General features: G+C 39.3%; 1 protein-coding gene across 2 annotated transcripts in view; it reads right to left on the bottom strand.

The window, feature by feature from the left end:
- Window positions 1-9,252, bottom strand: part of tmem38b (transmembrane protein 38B) — a 28,656-nt gene extending 19,404 nt beyond the window's left edge. Inside the window, exon 1 of one of the 2 annotated variants that reach the window (XM_067423879.1) lies at window positions 8,820-9,252. In XM_067423879.1, the coding sequence (XP_067279980.1) occupies window positions 8,820-8,943 (124 nt within the window). In that variant the 5' untranslated portion in view covers window positions 8,944-9,252. The remainder of the gene's footprint in view (window positions 1-8,819) is intronic. The other variant, XM_067423880.1, reaches the window with a different exon arrangement.
- Window positions 9,253-20,586: the final 11,334 nt, after the last annotated feature.

Raw genomic sequence — 20,586 nt, 5'->3', positions numbered from 1 at the left:
CTACATCACGTAGTGTACGCACACACACACTCTGGGTGTGTGAGTTAAGGATATCCTCGATAATGTCCGATCGCACATCGTTAAAACAACAATTACAATATCATCGCAGACAATATATATCGCACACCCCTACTCTGGAGAAAGTTTCAAGACTTTCAACTAGGGCTGTCACTTTTTATTCAACATTTGAATATGAATATGACGTGAAATATCCGTAATCGAACTATTAAAAAACTATCAGGTTTTTTTATTTTTTATTTAGGGGGTATGGTGTCGTAGATGTTCAAATATATTCGAATACATTTCTTGATATTTGATATCCGTTCGAATTTGATTTTTTTTTTTAAATGACAGCCCAACTTTCAACCTGAATGAATGATTTGTGTGAGTCTCGTCTCGCTGGAGGTGAATATGAGGACGTGTGGCGTCTCATTCCTCCTCCAGATATTTCAGGGACAATAGAGAGCAGGTCAGGTGAAACCAAATGCCAGGCCTCTAAAATAGCCTGATCCAGAGCAGCTGCTGCGGCCAATACAATAGAGCCAGCCGAAAGGGAACGCTCCCAGAATGAGCTGAACTAACACTCGTCCTGCAACACTAACACTGAAACGTTTAGTTGGACGGTCCTCTAACACTTCTTAAATGTGTTTCAGAACATTCCCATAACGTTTGGAGAATGATACAATGAAATGCTCCATTTAACAAGAAACTTTTTTTTTAATCCAACTGGCTGTATTGTTAGACAGGGTTTCTAGAGGTTATATGGAGCAACATTTAAGACTTGTTTAAGACCAAGGGTCCCATTTTATATTAGGTGGCCTTAAACTACTCAGTAGTTACATCAAAAAAAGAATTACAAGGTGCTTATTGGGTTCATATTGTATTGCAAAACACTTTTGCTGATATTAAGGTGGGATACAGGTAAAGTTAGGGTCAGGTGTGGTGGTGTGGGTCAGTTTAAGGGTAAAGTTAGGGACAGGTGTGGTGGTGTGGGTCAGTTTAAGGGTAGAGTTAGGGACAGGTGTGGTGGTGTGGGTCAGTTTAAGGGTAGAGTTAGGGTCAGGTGTGGTGGTGTGGGTCAGTTTAAGGGTAGAGTTAGGGTCTGGTGTGGTGGTGTGGGTCAGTTTAAGGGTAGAGTTAGGGTCAGGTGTGGTGGTGTGGGTCAGTTTAAGGGTAGAGTTAGGGTCAGGTGTGGTGGTGTGGGTCAGTTTAAGGGTAGGGTTAGGGTCAGGTGTGGTGGTGTGGGTCAGTTTAAGGGTAGAGTTAGGGTCAGGTGTGGTGGTGTGGGTCAGTTTAAGGGTAGAGTTAGGGACAGGTGTGGTGGTGTGGGTCAGTTTAAGGGTAGAGTTAGGGTCAGGTGTGGTGGTGTGGGTCAGTTTAAGGGTAGAGTTAGGGTCAGGTGTGGTGGTGTGGGTCAGTTTAAGGGTAGAGTTAGGGTCAGGTGTGGTGGTGTGGGTCAGTTTAAGGGTAAAGTTAGGGTCAGGTGTGGTGGTGTGGGTCAGTTTAAGGGTAGAGTTAGGGTCAGGTGTGGTGGTGTGGGTCAGTTTAAGGGTAGAGTTAGGGACAGGTGTGGTGGTGTGGGTCAGTTTAAGGGTAGAGTTAGGGACAGGTGTGGTGGTTTGGGTCAGTTTAAGGGTAGAGTTAGGGTCAGGTGTGGTGGTGAGGGTCAGTTTAAGGGTAGAGTTAGGGTCAGGTGTGGTGGTGTGGGTCAGTTTAAGGGTAGAGTTAGGGTCAGGTGTGGTGGTGTGGGTCAGTTTAAGGGTAGAGTTAGGGTCAGGTGTGGTGGTGTGGGTCAGTTTAAGGGTAGAGTTAGGGTCAGGTGTGATGGTGTGGGTCAGTTTAAGGGTAGAGTTAGGGTCAGGTGTGGTGGTGTGGGTCAGTTTAAGGGTAGAGTTAGGGTCAGGTGTGGTGGTGAGGGTCAGTTTAAGGGTAGAGTTAGGGTCAGGTGTGGTGGTGTGGGTCAGTTTAAGGGTAGAGTTAGGGTCAGGTGTGGTGGTGTGGGTCAGTTTAAGGGTAGAGTTAGGGTCAGGTGTGATGGTGTGGGTCAGTTTAAGGGTAGAGTTAGGGTCAGGTGTGGTGGTGTGGGTCAGTTTAAGGGTAGAGTTAGGGTCAGGTGTGGTGGTGTGGGTCAGTTTAAGGGTAGAGTTAGGGTCAGGTGTGGTGGTGTGGGTCAGTTTAAGGGTAGAGTTAGGGTCAGGTGTGGTGGTGTGGGTCAGTTTAAGGGTAGAGTTAGGGTCAGGTGTGGTGGTTTGGGTCAGTTTAAGGGTAGAGTTAGGGTCAGGTGTGGTGGTGTGGGTCAGTTTAAGGGTAGAGTTAGGGTCAGGTGTGGTGGTTTGGGTCAGTTTAAGGGTAGAGTTAGGGTCAGGTGTGGTGGTGTGGGTCAGTTTAAGGGTAGGGTTAGGGTCAGGTGTGGTGGTGTGGGTCAGTTTAAGGGTAGAGTTAGGGTCAGGTGTGGTGGTGTGGGTCAGTTTAAGGGTAGAGTTAGGGTCAGGTGTGGTGGTGTGGGTCAGTTTAAGGGTAGAGTTAGGGTCAGATGTGATGGTGTGGGTCAGTTTAAGGGTAGAGTTAGGGTCAGGTGTGGTGGTGTGGGTCAGTTTAAGGGTAGAGTTAGGGACAGGTGTGGTGGTTTGGGTCAGTTTAAGGGTAGAGTTAGGGTCAGGTGTGGTGGAGTGGGTCAGTTTAAGGGTAGAGTTAGGGACAGGTGTGGTGGTTTGGGTCAGTTTAAGGGTAGAGTTAGGGACAGGTGTGGTGGTGTGGGTCAGTTTAAGGGTAGAGTTAGGGTCAGGTGTGGTGGTGTGGGTCAGTTTAAGGGTAGAGTTAGGGTCAGGTGTGATGGTGTGGGTCAGTTTAAGGGTAAAGTTAGGGTCAGGTGTGGTGGTGTGGGTCAGTTTAACGGTAGAGTTAGGGTCAGGTGTGGTGGTGTGGGTCAGTTTAAGGGTAGAGTTAGGGTCAGGTGTGGTGGTGAGGGTCAGTTTAAGGGTAGAGTTAGGGTCAGGTGTGGTGGTGTGGGTCAGTTTAAGGGTAAAGTTAGGGTCAGGTGTGGTGGTGTGGGTCAGTTTAAGGGTAGAGTTAGGGTCAGGTGTGGTGGTGTGGGTCAGTTTAAGGGTAGAGTTAGGGTCAGGTGTGATGGTGTGGGTCAGTTTAAGGGTAGAGTTAGGGTCAGGTGTGGTGGTGTGGGTCCGTTTAAGGGTAGAGTTAGGGTCAGGTGTGGTGGTGTGGGTCAGTTTAAGGGTAGAGTTAGGGTCAGGTGTGATGGTGTGGGTCAGTTTAAGGGTAAAGTTAGGGTCAGGTGTGGTGGTGTGGGTCAGTTTAAGGGTAGAGTTAGGGTCAGGTGTGGTAGTGTGGGTCAGTTTAAGGGTAGAGTTAGGGTCAGGTGTGATGGTGTGGGTCAGTTTAAGGGTAGAGTTAGGGTCAGGTGTGGTGGTGTGGGTCAGTTTAAGGGTAGAGTTAGGGTCAGGTGTGGTGGTGTGGGTCAGTTTAAGGGTAGAGTTAGGGTCAGGTGTGGTGGTGTGGGTCAGTTTAAGGGTAAAGTTAGGGTCAGGTGTGGTGGTGTGGGTCAGTTTAAGGGTAGAGTTAGGGTCAGGTGTGGTGGTGTGTGTCAGTTTAAGGGTAGAGTTAGGGTCAGGTGTGGTGGTGTGTGTCAGTTTAAGGGTAGAGTTAGGGTCAGGTGTGGTGGTGTGTGTCAGTTTAAGGGTAGAGTTAGGGTAGGGTGTGGTGGTGTGGGTCAGTTTAAGGGTAGGGTTAGGGTCAGGTGTGGTGGTGTGGGTCAGTTTAAGGGTAGAGTTAGGGTCAGGTGTGGTGGTGTGGGTCAGTTTAAGGGTAAAGTTAGGGTCAGGTGTGGTGGTGTGGGTCAGTTTAAGGGTAGAGTTAGGGTCAGGTGTGGTGGTGTGTGTCAGTTTAAGGGTAGAGTTAGGGTAGGGTATGGTGGTGTGGGTCAGTTTAAGGGTAGAGTTAGGGACAGGTGTGGTGGTGTGGGTCAGTTTAAGGGTAGAGTTAGGGGCAGGTGTGGTGGTGTGGGTCAGTTTAAGGGTAGAGTTAGGGTCAGGTGTGGTGGTGTGGGTCAGTTTAAGGGTAGAGTTAGGGGCAGGTGTGGTGGTGTGGGTCAGTTTAAGGGTAGAGTTAGGGGCAGGTGTGGTGGTGTGGGTCAGTTTAAGGGTAGAGTTAGGGTAGGGTGTGGTGGTGTGGGTCAGTTTAAGGGTAGGGTTAGGGTCAGGTGTGGTGGTGTGGGTCAGTTTAAGGGTAGAGTTAGGGTCAGGTGTGGTGGTGTGGGTCAGTTTAAGGGTAAAGTTAGGGGCAGGTGTGGTGGTGTGGGTCAGTTTAAGGGTAGAGTTAGGGGCAGGTGTGGTGGTGTGGGTCAGTTTAAGGGTAGAGTTAGGGTCAGGTGTGGTGGTGTGGGTCAGTTTAAGGGTAGAGTTAGGGTCAGGTGTGGTGGTGTGGGTCAGTTTAAGGGTAGAGTTAGGGACAGGTGTGGTGGTGTGGGTCAGTTTAAGGGTAGAGTTAGGGTCAGGTGTGGTGGTGTGGGTCAGTTTAAGGGTAGAGTTAGGGTCAGGTGTGGTGGAGTGGGTCAGTTTAAGGGTAAAGTTAGGGACAGGTGTGGTGGTGTGGGTCAGTTTAAGGGTAGAGTTAGGGTCAGGTGTGGTGGTGTGGGTCAGTTTAAGGGTAGAGTTAGGGTCTGGTGTGGTGGTGTGGGTCAGTTTAAGGGTAGAGTTAGGGACAGGTGTGGTGGTGTGGGTCAGTTTAAGGGTAGAGTTAGGGTCAGGTGTGGTGGTGTGGGTCAGTTTAAGGGTAGAGTTAGGGTCAGGTGTGGTGGTGTGGGTCAGTTTAAGGGTAGAGTTAGGGTCAGGTGTGGTGGTGTGGGTCAGTTTAAGGGTAGAGTTAGGGTCAGGTGTGGTGGTGTGGGTCAGTTTAAGGGTAGAGTTAGAGTCAGGTGTGGTGGTGTGGGTCAGTTTAAGGGTAGAGTTAGGGACAGGTGTGGTGGTGTGGGTCAGTTTAAGGGTAGAGTTAGGGTAGGGTGTGGTGGTGTGGGTCAGTTTAAGGGTAGAGTTAGGGACAGGTGTGGTGGTGTGGGTCAGTTTAAGGGTAGAGTTAGGGACAGGTGTGATGGTGTGGGTCAGTTTAAGGGTAGAGTTAGGGTCAGGTGTGGTGGTGTGGGTCAGTTTAAGGGTAGAGTTAGGGTCAGGTGTGGTGGTGTGGGTCAGTTTAAGGGTAGAGTTAGGGACAGGTGTGATGGTGTGGGTCAGTTTAAGGGTAAAGTTAGGGTCATGTGTGGTGGTGTGGGTCAGTTTAAGGGTAGAGTTAGGGTCAGGTGTGGTGGTGTGGGTCAGTTTAAGGGTAGAGTTAGGGTCAGGTGTGATGGTGTGGGTCAGTTTAAGGGTAGAGTTAGGGTCAGGTGTGGTGGTGTGGGTCAGTTTAAGGGTAGAGTTAGGGTCAGGTGTGGTGGTGTGGGTCAGTTTAAGGGTAGAGTTAGGGTCAGGTGTGGTGGTGTGGGTCAGTTTAAGGGTAGAGTTAGGGTCAGGTGTGGTGGTGTGGGTCAGTTTAAGGGTAGAGTTAGGGTCAGGTGTGGTGGTGTGGGTCAGTTTAAGGGTAAAGTTAGGGTCTGGTGTGGTGGTGTGGGTCAGTTTAAGGGTAGAGTTAGGGACAGGTGTGGTGGTGTGGGTCAGTTTAAGGGTAGAGTTAGGGTCAGGTGTGGTGGAGTGGGTCAGTTTAAGGGTAGAGTTAGGGACAGGTGTGGTGGTGTGGGTCAGTTTAAGGGTAGAGTTAGGGTCAGGTGCGGTGGTGTGGGTCAGTTTAAGGGTAGAGTTAGGGACAGGTGTGATGGTGTGGGTCAGTTTAAGGGTAGAGTTAGGGTCAGGTGTGGTGGTGTGGGTCAGTTTAAGGGTAAAGTTAGGGTCATGTGTGGTGGTGTGTGTCAGTTTAAGGGTAGAGTTAGGGTAGGGTGTGGTGGTGTGGGTCAGTTTAAGGTTAGAGTTAGGGACAGGTGTGGTGGTGTGGGTCAGTTTAAGGGTAGAGTTAGGGACAGGTGTGGTGGTGTGGGTCAGTTTAAGGGTAGAGTTATGGTCAGGTGTGGTGGTGTGGGTCAGTTTAAGGGTAGAGTTAGGGTCAGGTGTGGTGGTGTGGGTCAGTTTAAGGGTAGTGTTAGGGTCAGGTGTGGTGGTGTGGGTCAGTTTAAGGGTAGAGTTAGGGTCAGGTGTGTTGATGTGGGTCAGTTAAAGGGTAGAGTTAGGGTCAGGTGTGGTGGTGTGGGTCAGTTTAAGGGTAGAGTTAGGGACAGGTGTGGGGTTGTGGGTCAGTTTAAGGGTAGAGTTAGGGTCAGGTGTGGTGGTGTGGGTCAGTTTAAGGGTAGAGTTAGGGTCAGGTGTGGTGGCGTGGGTCAGTTTAAGGGGAAAGTTAGGGACAGGTGTGGTGGTATGATAATAGAAAATAAAAGGCAGAGAGATTGTTTTGGCTGTACTTCAGCTCGAGAAAAAAAAGTTATTGTCCAGCTAAAGTAAGTTTAGTTATTTACTTTGGGACCACTTACCCAACACCATTTTCACCATTGTATGCAATTGTGCTCTCTTTCCATAATATGCGAAGAACCTCTAGTTTAGCCCAGTTTCAGTTTAATTTAAGTTAGTCTAAATAAAATAAAATAAAATAAAAACAAGTTCATAAAACTCAAAATGTGTCAGTTTTGCGAACCGAAGTAAAAGAGTTCTAAATATTCATTAAGTCAATTTGATTTTACTAATTTGTTTCATTTAAGTTTGCCATACTCAAACCAATTAACTATTTTGAGTATTAGGGATTACAGTGTATCAAAGATGTTTAGATATTTGTAGAGTTATTTGTGAGCTCCGTATCGAGGCTTGTCCTCCATTCATTTACCACAGCATTGAGCCATTCGTAACAAATGTGGGGGCTCGTCCGGGATGTTCATGCAACACGTCTTGCAACATAAATGAAAAACAACATGGTCATCTGCAATGTCTGTCTGTTGCACGAATGTTAGTGTATCAGACATAGAAGACAAAAAACTCCAAACCATAAAACAAAAGCCAAAATCAAACACAACGCAACCAGAAGCAAGCTCACGCAACACTATCACAGCCACATGCAACATTCAATGCTATAACTTTATGAATTTAAGACCTTTTAATGCCTTAATGGGGTCATGAACTGGCTTTTTTATACTGTTGTCTAAGGCCAACTAATGACGTTTTTTACATTTTTACATTCAGAAACATCACAATTAATAAGTAATAGGATATTTTCTACCTAGCCTAGCTCCTAAAATGCTGTTTTTATGGGCGTGCCGCACTAAAGTCTTGGAAGTAAACGCCCACTGCAGTGATTGGATAACAGTTTTGCCCTTTTATAATGAGCTTCGAGGGGAATTGTTTTGCAAACTTCCAATGTGGAAAAATGGCAACCGGAATGACTCGCCCATACATGTTCGATTCAGAGTCTGATCCTAAATCGCAAGACAATGAACCAACAACACCTCAAATACAAAGGACACTCCAACCTGTGACAGTTATCGTTAATCATGTTTAGTTAAACACGTAGTAATCAGTAGATATCAAACGGTTTGTTACAATGAAATACTATTGTGTTGCACCCTTCCTGTCGGATCCAGAAGGCACAGCATCGATTTTTAAATCTCATTCTGTCCGTGAATCTAGTTTTTAAAAAAATCCACAGTGAAATGAAGCGGACAAACACACTGAAGAGCTGGATCTTCAGTAAAAATAAAGTTCAACCGCATTGCTAACATTAGAATCCGAAGGAAGCGCTTTCAGCGACTGTGTTCTTTTAAAACCAGGCGCTGCACAATGTTTACTGCTTGGTAACTCGCTCCGGTTTAGCTCTACGTAGGCCAATGCTATTTACTAGCATTGACGGTGTTTTACAGATCCTTTGTTTGCTGAGCCAGCCGTCAATAAAAGCTTTTCTTGGACTAACAAGGAAGTTTTCAGCTCTGAAACGTTCAGGATATTCTCAAGGAAAAGTTCATTTCTCAATTCATGACCCCTTTAATTTGTTTAAAAGCGAATTAAGAACTGCAATGGGAAGGATAGCAAAGTAAGCGTATCTGTTTTTATTATCTGGGATGTGAACACAAGCCTAGCTCTGACGGGTCACAGTACAGAAGAGCAAAGGGTGGGTGTGTGTGTGTGTGTGTGTGTGTGTGTGTGTGTGTGTGTGTGTGTGTGTGTGTGTGTGTGTGTGTGTGTGGGCGCTGGTTTGGTTCATGCAAAACGACTCGCCAAACTAGTTCTGTGCCTCCGCCCTGCATGCAGTCAAAATGCATGTTTAATTTTCCTACACGCTGCAATGTGCAATGTGCATTTTCATGGATTAAACACATACACACACACACACACAAACACACACACACACACACTCAGAGATAGAAATAATTGACAGTGGGTTAATGATTAAATGCATCACCTTCCTTTTTGAACTTCTGCTTTACAGTCAAGCACACACTAAACACACTGACCTTATTACTAAATGCATCAAGTCATCAAAATATAAACATGCATGTGCCCTATTAAGAACATAACCCACCATAAAACACAATACATTTCTAATATTGGAATATTATCACAACTATTTTGATTCCATGAAAAGAGAAAAGCCATGTGTTTGATATGCATATATTTAATGATTGTGTTGACAACCTTGTCAATGCACAATTAACACAGTGTAGGTTAGAAGTATTGTTCCCATACTCTAGTCTAGTGCACGGTCGCAATGCAAGTTTTAAACACCCGAAAACTTGTGACATGATCAGCAATGCAACACTTCTGGACTTCTGGTCTGATTTCTCTTACCTGGCTGCTCTCTCAGACTCATCACTGATATGATATAATGCGCCATGTCAAAGTATGGGAACATGGGCAGATTTGACAGCCCGAGAGCGAGTTCGTTTAGATTGAGGAACGCGAAAACATCCATGATCCTGCTGCTTCAGATCCTCCTCATGCACGCGCTTTAATCCGCGTTAAGCTTCGTGTGTGTGTGTGTGTGTGTGTGCGTGGACTCGATCTGTAGTTCCTCAGATGATGATCGGACGGACTGTATCAATCCAGCTGATCGGAGCTGTAACCGGATCCGCCGCCATTACTGCCGCGGATGCTGAGCGTGCGCGCACACCTACATTGCGTAACAGGCCACATTTACAATCACTGTGTGTTCCCTTGACGTTTTTAAAACACGTGTTAGGTGGGATGATTGTTTATATGATATATTATGCTTTGACTTTTTAAAGTAGCCACTCCTTTTCCTCATCTGTATACTAAAGATGCTGCCAGAGATGATGCGCTTCCTGGTTATTTTCACAGCGACACCTGCCGCACAAACGAGGCATTACAGAAGTGACAGTTCTCGCGATATTCCTCAAGGTGGCGCCATTGTTAAGCGCATCGCCATGGAAAAAGAGCGGGGTTTTCTTTGAGCGCGCCAAGAAACAGTAGGTTAAACGTTACCTAAAGCATTACGTTTTGTGATTAATCTTAAGGTTGTGCCTAAAGTAGCCTAATCTTGTGTTAAATGCCTCAGACTTTGAGAAATTATGGATAATGATGAACGAAAACAGTGAAGTTTGAGGAAGATTTCTTACAGTGAGTCACATCCATAGACTGTAAAAAATATTAGAAAAACGAAGCTGGTTATTTGGGGCTAATTAACCAGAAAAACAGGTAAGAGTTTAGTGACTTTCTTTAATATAGTTTGTTTACTGGCGACCTGTCAGTCATATCATCCAATTGCAAATCACAGCCATCCAATCAATTCCCTTCTGAAAAAATCAAGCCCCGCCCTCATTTGTTCTTGTTCGCGAAGCTGTTTCTCTCAAATAGGTTCGTTCCTTCGTTTATTTATTAATATAACACCTTACATACATACTACCACTGTAGTTCCAAAGTGCTGTACATTTCCGAAACCAACAATACAACAAAACAAAATACAAAACATCCATAAACTGATCCATGAAGATGCCAGAGACTACAGATACAATGGGGTCCTAAATAATGTAAATAAGCTAAATAATCTGCCAATGGGGTAAGAAAAATAACTTTGTCTTCTGTTTTGCCTACACCATTGAAAGATTATTTTTTGCTTATTTTAATTTTGAGTTATTTTTTCTTAAAACAAGACATACTTTTGCTTGTCTATAGTAAGTGTTTCTTAACATTAAAATGTTTAGATATTTTGGCAAACAAGACAAAAATACTGAGTAAGAAAAGCATTTTTTGCAGTGCAGCGAATTGTTGATGCACTGCAAAAAATGCTCTTCTTACTAAGTATTTTAGTCTTGTTTCTAGTCTAAATATATAACAATTCTTTAATCAAGATGCATTTACTAGATACCTAAACTTGTTTTGTTGAAAATAAAATCTAAATGAAGTGAGTTTTTGCTTAAAACAGGCAAAATGATCTGCCAATGGGGTGAGAAGATCTGATTTCTGATTGAAATCTTGTTTCTTGTTTCCGAACAGAATTAAGATTATTTTTCTCGCCCCATTGGCAGATCATTTTGCCTGTTTTAAGCAAAAACTCTCTTCATTTTTATATTTTTCTCCAGAAAACAAGGAAAAATATCTTATGTTGTTTTACTGATCTAGTAAATGCATCTTGCTTTAAGAATATGTAGATATTTGGACTGGAAACGAGACACAAATACTAAATAAGAAGAGCATTTTTTGTAGTGTGGGACTGAACTAAAGTAAATGCACTATAATTGAATATTTCAGGAATTTAATTAGGACCGACCGTCATGCCCTGATACACAACACAAACCGTGACACTTTAACCCGCCCTACATAGCTGTGTGTGTGTGTGTGTGTGTGTGTGTGTGTGTGTGTGTGTGTGTGTGTGTGTGTGTGTGTGTGTGTGTGTGTGTGTGTGTGTGTGTGTGTCTGTGTGTGTGTCTGTGTGTGTGTCTACACACAAATGACCAAATGACCCCTGACATGATTTAGTGGTTTGAAAGATCAACCAGATGAGGTTTGCTGTTAGTATGTATCACTTTATCTGAGTATATGTATAGTGCAAAATACTCTAATATAATCACAATACAAATAAAATGCTCTTCTTAATATTTTTGTCTTGTTTTCTAGTCTAGAATCTAAAAATTCTCAAAAATTAATCTAAAAAAATAGAGCAAAATTAAAAATAACTCAAAAATAAATTAACTTAAACCAAAATGATTTTTCTCACCCCATTGGCAGATTATTTATCTTATTTTAAGCAAAAACTCTCTTCATTTAGAGTTATTTTCCCCAAAACAAGACAATTACTTTTGCTTGTCCAGTAAATGTTTCTTAATGTAAGAATTTTTAGAAACTATGACTAGAAACAAGACAAAAATAGTAAGAAAAGCATTTTTTGCAGTGCATCGCACATCTCTAATCTAGTAAATGTGAATAGAAGGCATTAATATATTATAAACATTAACATCATGGCTTTCTGTAAAGCTGTTCTGAAATGTCTTTATTGGGAAAAGCCCATTACCAATACAAATTACACCTTGTAGCCTAATAGTTGTCAACTGAATTTAGTAACTTTTTGCAGAGGTTTTAATTTATGGCATGATTCTGGCCATATCTAAGCAATACTTAACCACACAGTGGCGCTAGAGATCCTAATATTGATCTTTTATAGCTGGTCAAGTTGATGCTGTTGAACTTCAGCTCTGATCTGAATTAAAACGTTCAGGACAAGCCCTGAATTTAAGCTTGTGATTGGTGGATTGGACATCACATGACAGATCTAATGTACACTTCACTCCCCTAAAGGATTATTAGGAGCACACACTAATGCTGTGTTTGACCCTTTCTCCTTCAGAACTGCCTTAATTCTCTGTGGCGTTGATCAACAAGCTGCTGAAAGCATTCTTTAGAAATGTCGGCCCATATTGATAGGAGAGCATCTTGCAGTTGATGGAGATTTGTGGGATGCACATCCAGGGCACGAAGCTCCCGTTCCACCACATCCCAAAGATGCTCTATTGGGTTGAGATCTGGGGACTGTGGCGGCCATTTTAGTTCAGTCAACTCAGTGTCATGTTCAAGAAACCAATCTGAAATGATTGGAGCTTTGTGACATGGTGCATTATCCTGCTGGAAGTAGCCATCAGAGGACGGGGACATGGTGGTCATAAAGGGATGGACATGGTCAGAAACAATGCTCAGGTCGGCCGTGGCATTTAAACGATGCCCAATTGGCACTAAGGGGCCTAAAGTGTGCCAAGAAAACATCCCCCACACCATTACACCACCACCACCAGCCTGCACAGTGGTAACAAGGCATGATGGATCCATGTTCTCATTCTGTTTACGCCAAATTCTGACTCTACCATCTGAATGTCTCAACAGAAATCAAGACTCATCAGAACAGGCACCATTTTTCCAGTCTTCAACTGTCCAGTTTTGGTGAGCTTGTGCAAATTGTCGCCTCTTTTTCCTATTTGTAGTGGAGATGAGTGGTACCCGGTGGGGTCTTCTGCTGTTGTAGCCCATCCGCCTCAAGGTTGTGTGTGTTGTGGCTTCACAAATGCTTTGCTGCATACCTCGGTTGTAACGAGTGGTTATTTCAGTCAAAGTTGCTCTTCTATCAGCTTGAATCAGTCGGCCCATTCTCCTCTGACCTCGAGCATCAACAAGGCATTTTCTCCCACAGGACTGCTGCACACTGGATGCTCTTCCCTTTTCACACCATTCTTTGTAAACCCTAGAAATGGTTGTGTGTGAAAATCCCAGTAACTGAGCAGATTGTGAAATACTCAGACCAGCCCGTCTGGCACCAACAACCATGCCACGCTCAAAACGGCTTAAATCACCTTTCTTTCCCATTCTGACATTCAGTTTGGAGCTCAGGAGATTGTCTTGACCAGGACCACACCCCTAAATGCCCTGAAGAACTGCCATGTGATTGGATTGACAGCATATTCCTTTATTTGCTATATATGTCATTTGTGTATTTTTACATCAGTCTGCGAGTCAGACGTTTATTTGGTAACCTCTCTATAACAGCTTTCCTGTAGCTCAACCAGGAGAGTGTGGCACTAGCCACGCCAAGGTCAAGGTCCCAGGGAAAGCAAGAACTGACGCGATGTAAGTCGCTTTGGATAAAAGCATCTGCCAAATGCATAAATGTAAATAACCGATGCAGTGAGTATTTTTGTAACCTGGTAATCAGTCTCCATTCATTAAGAATCGTGTGTTCATGAACATCTTAACATATGTTTGTTGTTGTAGTGAAGACAATGTAATAGAAATATGAATGTGTTGTTTTGTTTCACAGTACCCAGTTAATTCCTTTCAGTATTTTCAATTCACACGGATTTTCATCTCAGGTAAACATGCTTTCTGTTTATGCATTCTACATGCACATGCAAAATAATGTAGTTACTTTCCATAAAAAACAACGTTAGTTTTTAAAAATGACTTTTTACAACCTTTTTAGGAACAGAAAGTTACTTTTAAGAAACATTACTTTTTTAACCCTTTTAGAAACACGCAGTTACTTTTTAGAAACAGTTACTTTTTAGAGCCTTTTTAGAAAAACACAGTTACTTTTTTAACCTATTTAAAAACACAGTTTCTTTTTAGAAACATGCAGTTGCTTAAAAAAACCTATTCAGAAACACTCATTACATTTTTTTAATCAAACCTTTTTAGAACTATGTAGTTAGTTTAGACTTTTTAGAAACAGTTACTTTTTAGAAATACTGAGTTACTTTTTAGAAACACGGTTACTTTTAAGAAGCACTGTTACTTTTTAGAGACACGCAGTTACTTTAAAGAAACACAGTTACTTTTAAGAACCTTGTTAGAAACACTGTTACTTTTAAGAAACACGGTTACTTTTAAGAACCTTGTTAGAAACACTGTTACTTTTAAGAAACACGGTTACTTTTAAGAAACACTGTTACTTTTAAGAAACACTGTTACTTTTAAGAAACACAGTTACTTTTAAGAACCTTGTTAGAAACACAGTTACTTTTAAGAACCTTGTTAGAAACACGCAGTTACTTTTAAGAAACACAGTTACTTTTAAGAACCTTGTTAGAAACACTGTTACTTTTAAGAAACACGGTTACTTTTAAGAAACACTGTTACTTTTAAGAAACACTGTTACTTTTAAGAAACACAGTTACTTTTAAGAACCTTGTTAGAAACACAGTTACTTTTAAGAAACACAGTTACTTTTAAGAACCTTGTTAGAAACACGGTTACTTTTAAGAAACACAGTTACTTTTAAGAACCTTGTTAGAAACACGGTTACTTTTAAGAAACACAGTTACTTTTAAGAACCTTGTTAGAAACACGGTTACTTTTAAGAAACACAGTTACTTTTAAGAAACTTGTTAGAAACACAGTTAATTTTAAGAAACACTGTTACTTTTAAGAAACACAGTTACTTTTAAGAAACACAGTTACTTTTAAGAAACACTGTTACTTTTAAGAAACACAGTTACTTTTAAGAAACACAGTTACTTTTAAGAAACACTGTTACTTTTAAGAAACACAGTTACTTTTAAGAAACACTGTTACTTTTAAGAAACACAGTTACTTTTGAGAACCTTGTTAGAAACACGGTTACTTTTAAGAAACACAGTTACTTTTAAGAAACACAGTTACTTTTAAGAAACACGGTTACTTTTAAGAAACACTGTTACTTTTAAGAAACACAGTTACTTTTAAGAACCTTGTTAGGAACACGGTTACTTTTAAGAAACACAGTTACTTTTAAGAAACACGGTTACTTTTAAGAAACACGGTTACTTTTAAGAAACACTGTTACTTTTTAGAAACACGCAGTTACTTTTAAGAAACAGTTTCTTTTAAGAACCTTGTTAGAAACACGGTTACTTTTAAGAAACACAGTTACTTTTAAGAAACACGGTTACTTTTAAGAAACACTGTTACTTTTAAGAAACACAGTTACTTTTAAGAACCTTGTTAGAAACACGGTTACTTTTAAGAAACACGGTTACTTTTAAGAAACACAGTTACTTTTAAGAACCTTGTTAGGAACACGGTTACTTTTAAGAAACACAGTTACTTTTAAGAAACACGGTTACTTTTAAGAAACACAGTTACTTTTAAGAAACACGGTTACTTTTAAGAAACACGGTTACTTTTAAGAAACACAGTTACTTTTAAGAAACACTGTTACTTTTAAGAAACACAGTTACTTTTAAGAACCTTGTTAGAAACACGGTTACTTTTAAGAAACACAGTTACTTTTAAGAAACACGGTTACTTTTAAGAAACACTGTTACTTTTAAGAAACACAGTTACTTTTAAGAACCTTGTTAGAAACACGGTTACTTTTAAGAAACACGGTTACTTTTAAGAAACACAGTTACTTTTAAGAACCTTGTTAGGAACACGGTTACTTTTAAGAAACACGGTTACTTTTAAGAAACACAGTTACTTTTAAGAAACACGGTTACTTTTAAGAAACACTGTTACTTTTAAGAAACACAGTTACTTTTAAGAACCTTGTTAGAAACACGGTTACTTTTAAGAAACACGGTTACTTTTAAGAAACACAGTTACTTTTAAGAACCTTGTTAGGAACACGGTTACTTTTAAGAAACACAGTTACTTTTAAGAAACACGGTTACTTTTAAGAAACACAGTTACTTTTAAGAAACACGGTTACTTTTAAGAAACACGGTTACTTTTAAGAAACACAGTTACTTTTAAGAAACACTGTTACTTTTAAGAAACACAGTTACTTTTAAGAACCTTGTTAGAAACACGGTTACTTTTAAGAAACACAGTTACTTTTAAGAAACACGGTTACTTTTAAGAAACACTGTTACTTTTAAGAAACACAGTTACTTTTAAGAACCTTGTTAGAAACACGGTTACTTTTAAGAAACACGGTTACTTTTAAGAAACACTGTTACTTTTAAGAAACACAGTTACTTTTAAGAACCTTGTTAGAAACACGGTTACTTTTAAGAAACACGGTTACTTTTAAGAAACACAGTTACTTTTAAGAACCTTGTTAGGAACACGGTTACTTTTAAGAAACACGGTTACTTTTAAGAAACACAGTTACTTTTAAGAAACACGGTTACTTTTTAGAAACACGCAGTTACTTTTTAGAAACACACTTACTTTTTTAACCTTTTTTAGAAACACGGTTACTTTTTAGAGCCTTTTTAGAAAAAAACAGTTAATTTTTTAGAAACACTGAGTTAATTTTTAGAGTCTTTTTAGAAAAACGCAGTTACTTTTTAGAAACACAGTTACTTTAACCTTTTTAGACACAGTTTTTAGAGCAAAGAATGCAGTTTCTTTATAAAAACACTGAGTTACTTTTTAGAGCCTTTTTTTAGAAAAGCGCAGTTTCTTTTTAGAAACACAGTTCCCTTTCGTTCAGTCACTCCGACGTAACGTCAGTGACTGACGAATGGGGGGCTTCTAGGCGAAACCCCCTTTCGTCAGTCACTGACGTTACGACTCCGTTTCCTCTTCAGGTACATACGTAACCGAGACGTTACTTTTTTAACCTTTTTAAAAAACAGTTACTTTTTAGAAACACATTTATTTTTAGAGCCTTTTTAGAAAAACACAGTTATTTTTTTTAACCTATTTAGAAACAGTTAATTTTAGTTAATAGTTAATTTTAATGTAGTTAATTTTTAGAAACACAGTTACTTTTAAGAAACACGCAGTTATTTTTTTTAGAAACGTTTAATGTGTTGCTTTTAAGAGTCACATTCCTCAGCACTGGTAGCAGCGTCCTGTGATCTGACCGGATCATCTGTTAAAGTGCAGTGAACAAACTGCGCTCTGAGGTCAGCTCGGATCTGAGAGAGGTCACAGATGACCCACATCTGAACACACAAAGGTCAGCGCCGCCGTGACCTTTAGCCTAGAGGTCACTGCCAGGAGAGAGCAATAACCCGGAGGGAGGAGCGGTAGACATGCCAGTATTTCTAAACACACACACACACACACACACGTGCACACTATTACACAGTGTTTTCATGCAAATTATGAGGATGCATCTGAAAATTATCAGGTATTATATATTTCAACAGATCATTTTTGTTCTGCATTTGTTCTACAAATGGTCTAACGGGTTGTCATCATGATTCGTTCTGATTTGGTCTGTTTGTGTGTCGTTACAGGAAGCAGCAGAAAAAAAGACACAGTGTTGCTGTGTGCCTGAATGCTTTCATTAAAATAAAGGCCCCAACCGGAGCATTTTCATTTAGGAATTCCCTCTGAATGGCCGGTTGGATCAGAGGCGTTAGTGTTTGGCTCAAAGGAGGTTTTTGGGTCTAAATGTGACCAAGTTCCTTTGAAAACTTCAGCTTTGGGCAACAAAGACAGGAGGTCCAAACACATTCTTTCCTTCTCGCTCCCATTCTTTCTTTTCAATGTTGCATGTCCAATTTCCGGCTGTTGCTGCTTTCTTCCTTTTCCAGTGCGGTCGGACTGAAGGTCATTAGCTCAGTGTGCCAAAGGGCCGACCCGCCACTGTTGAGCTCACTGGATGCAGTGTGAATATGTGAGTTTATCTATTCAACCCTTATTCTGTAAAGCGCAGACAGACGTCCAGCTGTAGAGCGAGTGAATAGAGCGCCTCTATGCTTTTTGGTGCTACAATACAATACAGGAATATTTCCAGAAAATAAGCCGCACTGGGTCAAAATTGCATCGCTGAGAGGAAATAAACTGTAGTTAAATATTACTTTTTAGAAACACTGAGTTACTTTTTAGAATCAGTTACTTTTTAGACTCACAGTTACTTTTTTTAAAAACAGTTACTTTTTAGAAACAGTTACTTTTTTTGAAACACTGTTACCTTTGAGAAACAAAGTTACTTTTTAAAACACAGTTACTTTTTGGATGCAGTGAGTTTATCTATTCAACCCTTATTCTTTAAATTGCAGACAGATATCCAGCTGTAGAGCGAGTGAATAGAGCGCCTCTATGCTTTTTGGAGCTACAATGCAACTTTTGCAGGAATATTTCTGCTACTTCAAGAACTTTTAGAAACACTGTTACTTTTTAGAAACACAGTTCCTTTTTAGAACCTTTTTAGAAACACAGTTACTTTTTAGAAACACAGTTACTTTTTAGAAACAGTTACTTTTTAGAAACACAGTTCCTTTTTAGAACCTTTTTAGTAAAACACAGTTACTTTTTAGAAACACTGTTACTTTTTAGAAACACAGTTCCTTTTTAGAACCTTTTTAGTAAAACACAGTTACTTTTTAGAAACAGTTACTTTTTAGTAACACTGTTACGTTTGAGAAACACAGTTACTTTTAAAAAACAGTTACTTTTTAAAACACAGTTACTTTTTAGAACCCAGTTACTTTTTAAACACAGTTACTTTTTAGAAACAGTTACTTTTTAGAAACACAGTTACTTTTTAAAACACGGTTACTTTTTAGAAACACAGTTACTTTTTAGAAACAGCTACTTTTTAGTTAAACTGTTAACTTTGAGAAAACACAGTTACTTTTTGAAACACAGTTACTTTTTAGAATCACAGTTACTTTTTAGAAACAGTTATTTTTTAAAAACAGTTACTTTTTAGAAAAACACAGTTACTTTTTAGAACCTTTTTAGAAACACTGTTACCTTTTTAAAACACAGTTACTTTTTAGTAACACTGTTACCTTTGAGAAACACAGTTACTTTTAAAAAAACAGTTACTTTTTAAAACACAGTTACTTTTTAGAAACACAGTTACTTTTTAGAAACACTGTTACTTTTTAGAAAAACAGTTACTTTTTAGAAACACAGTTCCTTTTTAGAACCTTTTTAGAAACACAGTTACTTTTTAGAAACACAGTTACTTTTTAGAAACACAGTTCCTTTTTAGAACCTTTTTAGAAACACTGTTACCTTTTTAAAACACAGTTACTTTTAAGAAACACAGTTACTTTTTAGAAACACTGTTACTTTTTAGAAACAGTTACTTTTTAGAAACACAGTTCCTTTTTAGAACCTTTTTAGAAACACAGTTCCTTTTTAGAACCTTTTTAGAAACAAAGTTACTTTTTAGAACCTTTTTAAAACACAGTTACTTTTAAGAAACACAGTTACTTTTTAGAAACACTGTTACTTTTTAGAAACACAGTTCCTTTTTAGAACCTTTTTAAAACACAGTTACTTTTAAGAAACACAGTTACTTTTTAGAAACACTGTTACTTTTTAGAAACAGTTACTTTTTAGAAACACAGTTCCTTTTTAGAACCTTTTTAGAAACACTGTTACTTTTTAGAAACAGTTACTTTTTAGAAACACTTTTACTTTTTAGAAACACAGTTCCTTTTTAGAACCTTTTTAGTAAAACACAGTTACTTTTTAGAAACAGTTACTTTTTAGTAACACTGTTACCTTTGAGAAACACAGTTACTTTTAAAAAAACAGTTACTTTTTAAAACACAGTTACTTTTTAGAACCCAGTTACTTTTTAAACACAGTTACTTTTTAGAAACAATTACTTTTTAGAAACACAGTTACTTTTTAGAAACACAGTTACTTTTTAGAAACACAGTTCCTTTTTAGAACCTTTTTAGAAACACTGTTACCTTTTTAAAACACAGTTACTTTTAAGAAACACAGTTACTTTTTAGAAACACTGTTACTTTTTAGAAACAGTTACTTTTTAGAAACACAGTTCCTTTTTAGAACCTTTTTAGAAACACAGTTCCTTTTTAGAACCTTTTTAGAAACACAGTTACTTTTTAGAACCTTTTTAAAACACAGTTACTTTTAAGAAACACAGTTACTTTTTAGAAACACTGTTACTTTTTAGAAACACAGTTCCTTTTTAGAACCTTTTTAAAACACAGTTACTTTTAAGAAACACAGTTACTTTTTAGAAACACTGTTACTTTTTAGAAACAGTTACTTTTTAGAAACACAGTTCCTTTTTAGAACCTTTTTAGAAACACTGTTACTTTTTAGAAACAGTTACTTTTTAGAAACACTTTTACTTTTTAGAAACACAGTTCCTTTTTAGAACCTTTTTAGTAAAACACAGTTACTTTTTAGAAACAGTTACTTTTTAGTAACACTGTTACCTTTGAGAAACACAGTTACTTTTAAAAAAACAGTTACTTTTTAAAACACAGTTACTTTTTAGAACCCAGTTACTTTTTAAACACAGTTACTTTTTAGAAACAATTACTTTTTAGAAACACAGTTACTTTTTAGAAACACAGTTACTTTTTAGAAACACAGTTCCTTTTTAGAACCTTTTTAGAAACACTGTTACCTTTTTAAAACACAGTTACTTTTAAGAAACACAGTTACTTTTTAGAAACACTGTTACTTTTTAGAAACAGTTACTTTTTAGAAACACAGTTCCTTTTTAGAACCTTTTTAGAAACACAGTTCCTTTTTAGAACCTTTTTAGAAACACAGTTACTTTTTAGAACCTTTTTAAAACACAGTTACTTTTAAGAAACACAGTTACTTTTTAGAAACACTGTTACTTTTTAGAAACACAGTTCCTTTTTAGAACCTTTTTAAAACACAGTTACTTTTAAGAAACACAGTTACTTTTTAGAAACACTGTTACTTTTTAGAAACAGTTACTTTTTAGAAA

The sequence above is a fragment of the Pseudorasbora parva genome, chromosome 18 (assembly GCF_024679245.1).
Source record: "Pseudorasbora parva isolate DD20220531a chromosome 18, ASM2467924v1, whole genome shotgun sequence".
Lineage (NCBI taxonomy): Eukaryota > Metazoa > Chordata > Actinopteri > Cypriniformes > Gobionidae > Pseudorasbora > Pseudorasbora parva.
Note: the sequence above shows the minus strand (reverse complement) of the source record. Positions and strands in the feature narration are given on the sequence as shown.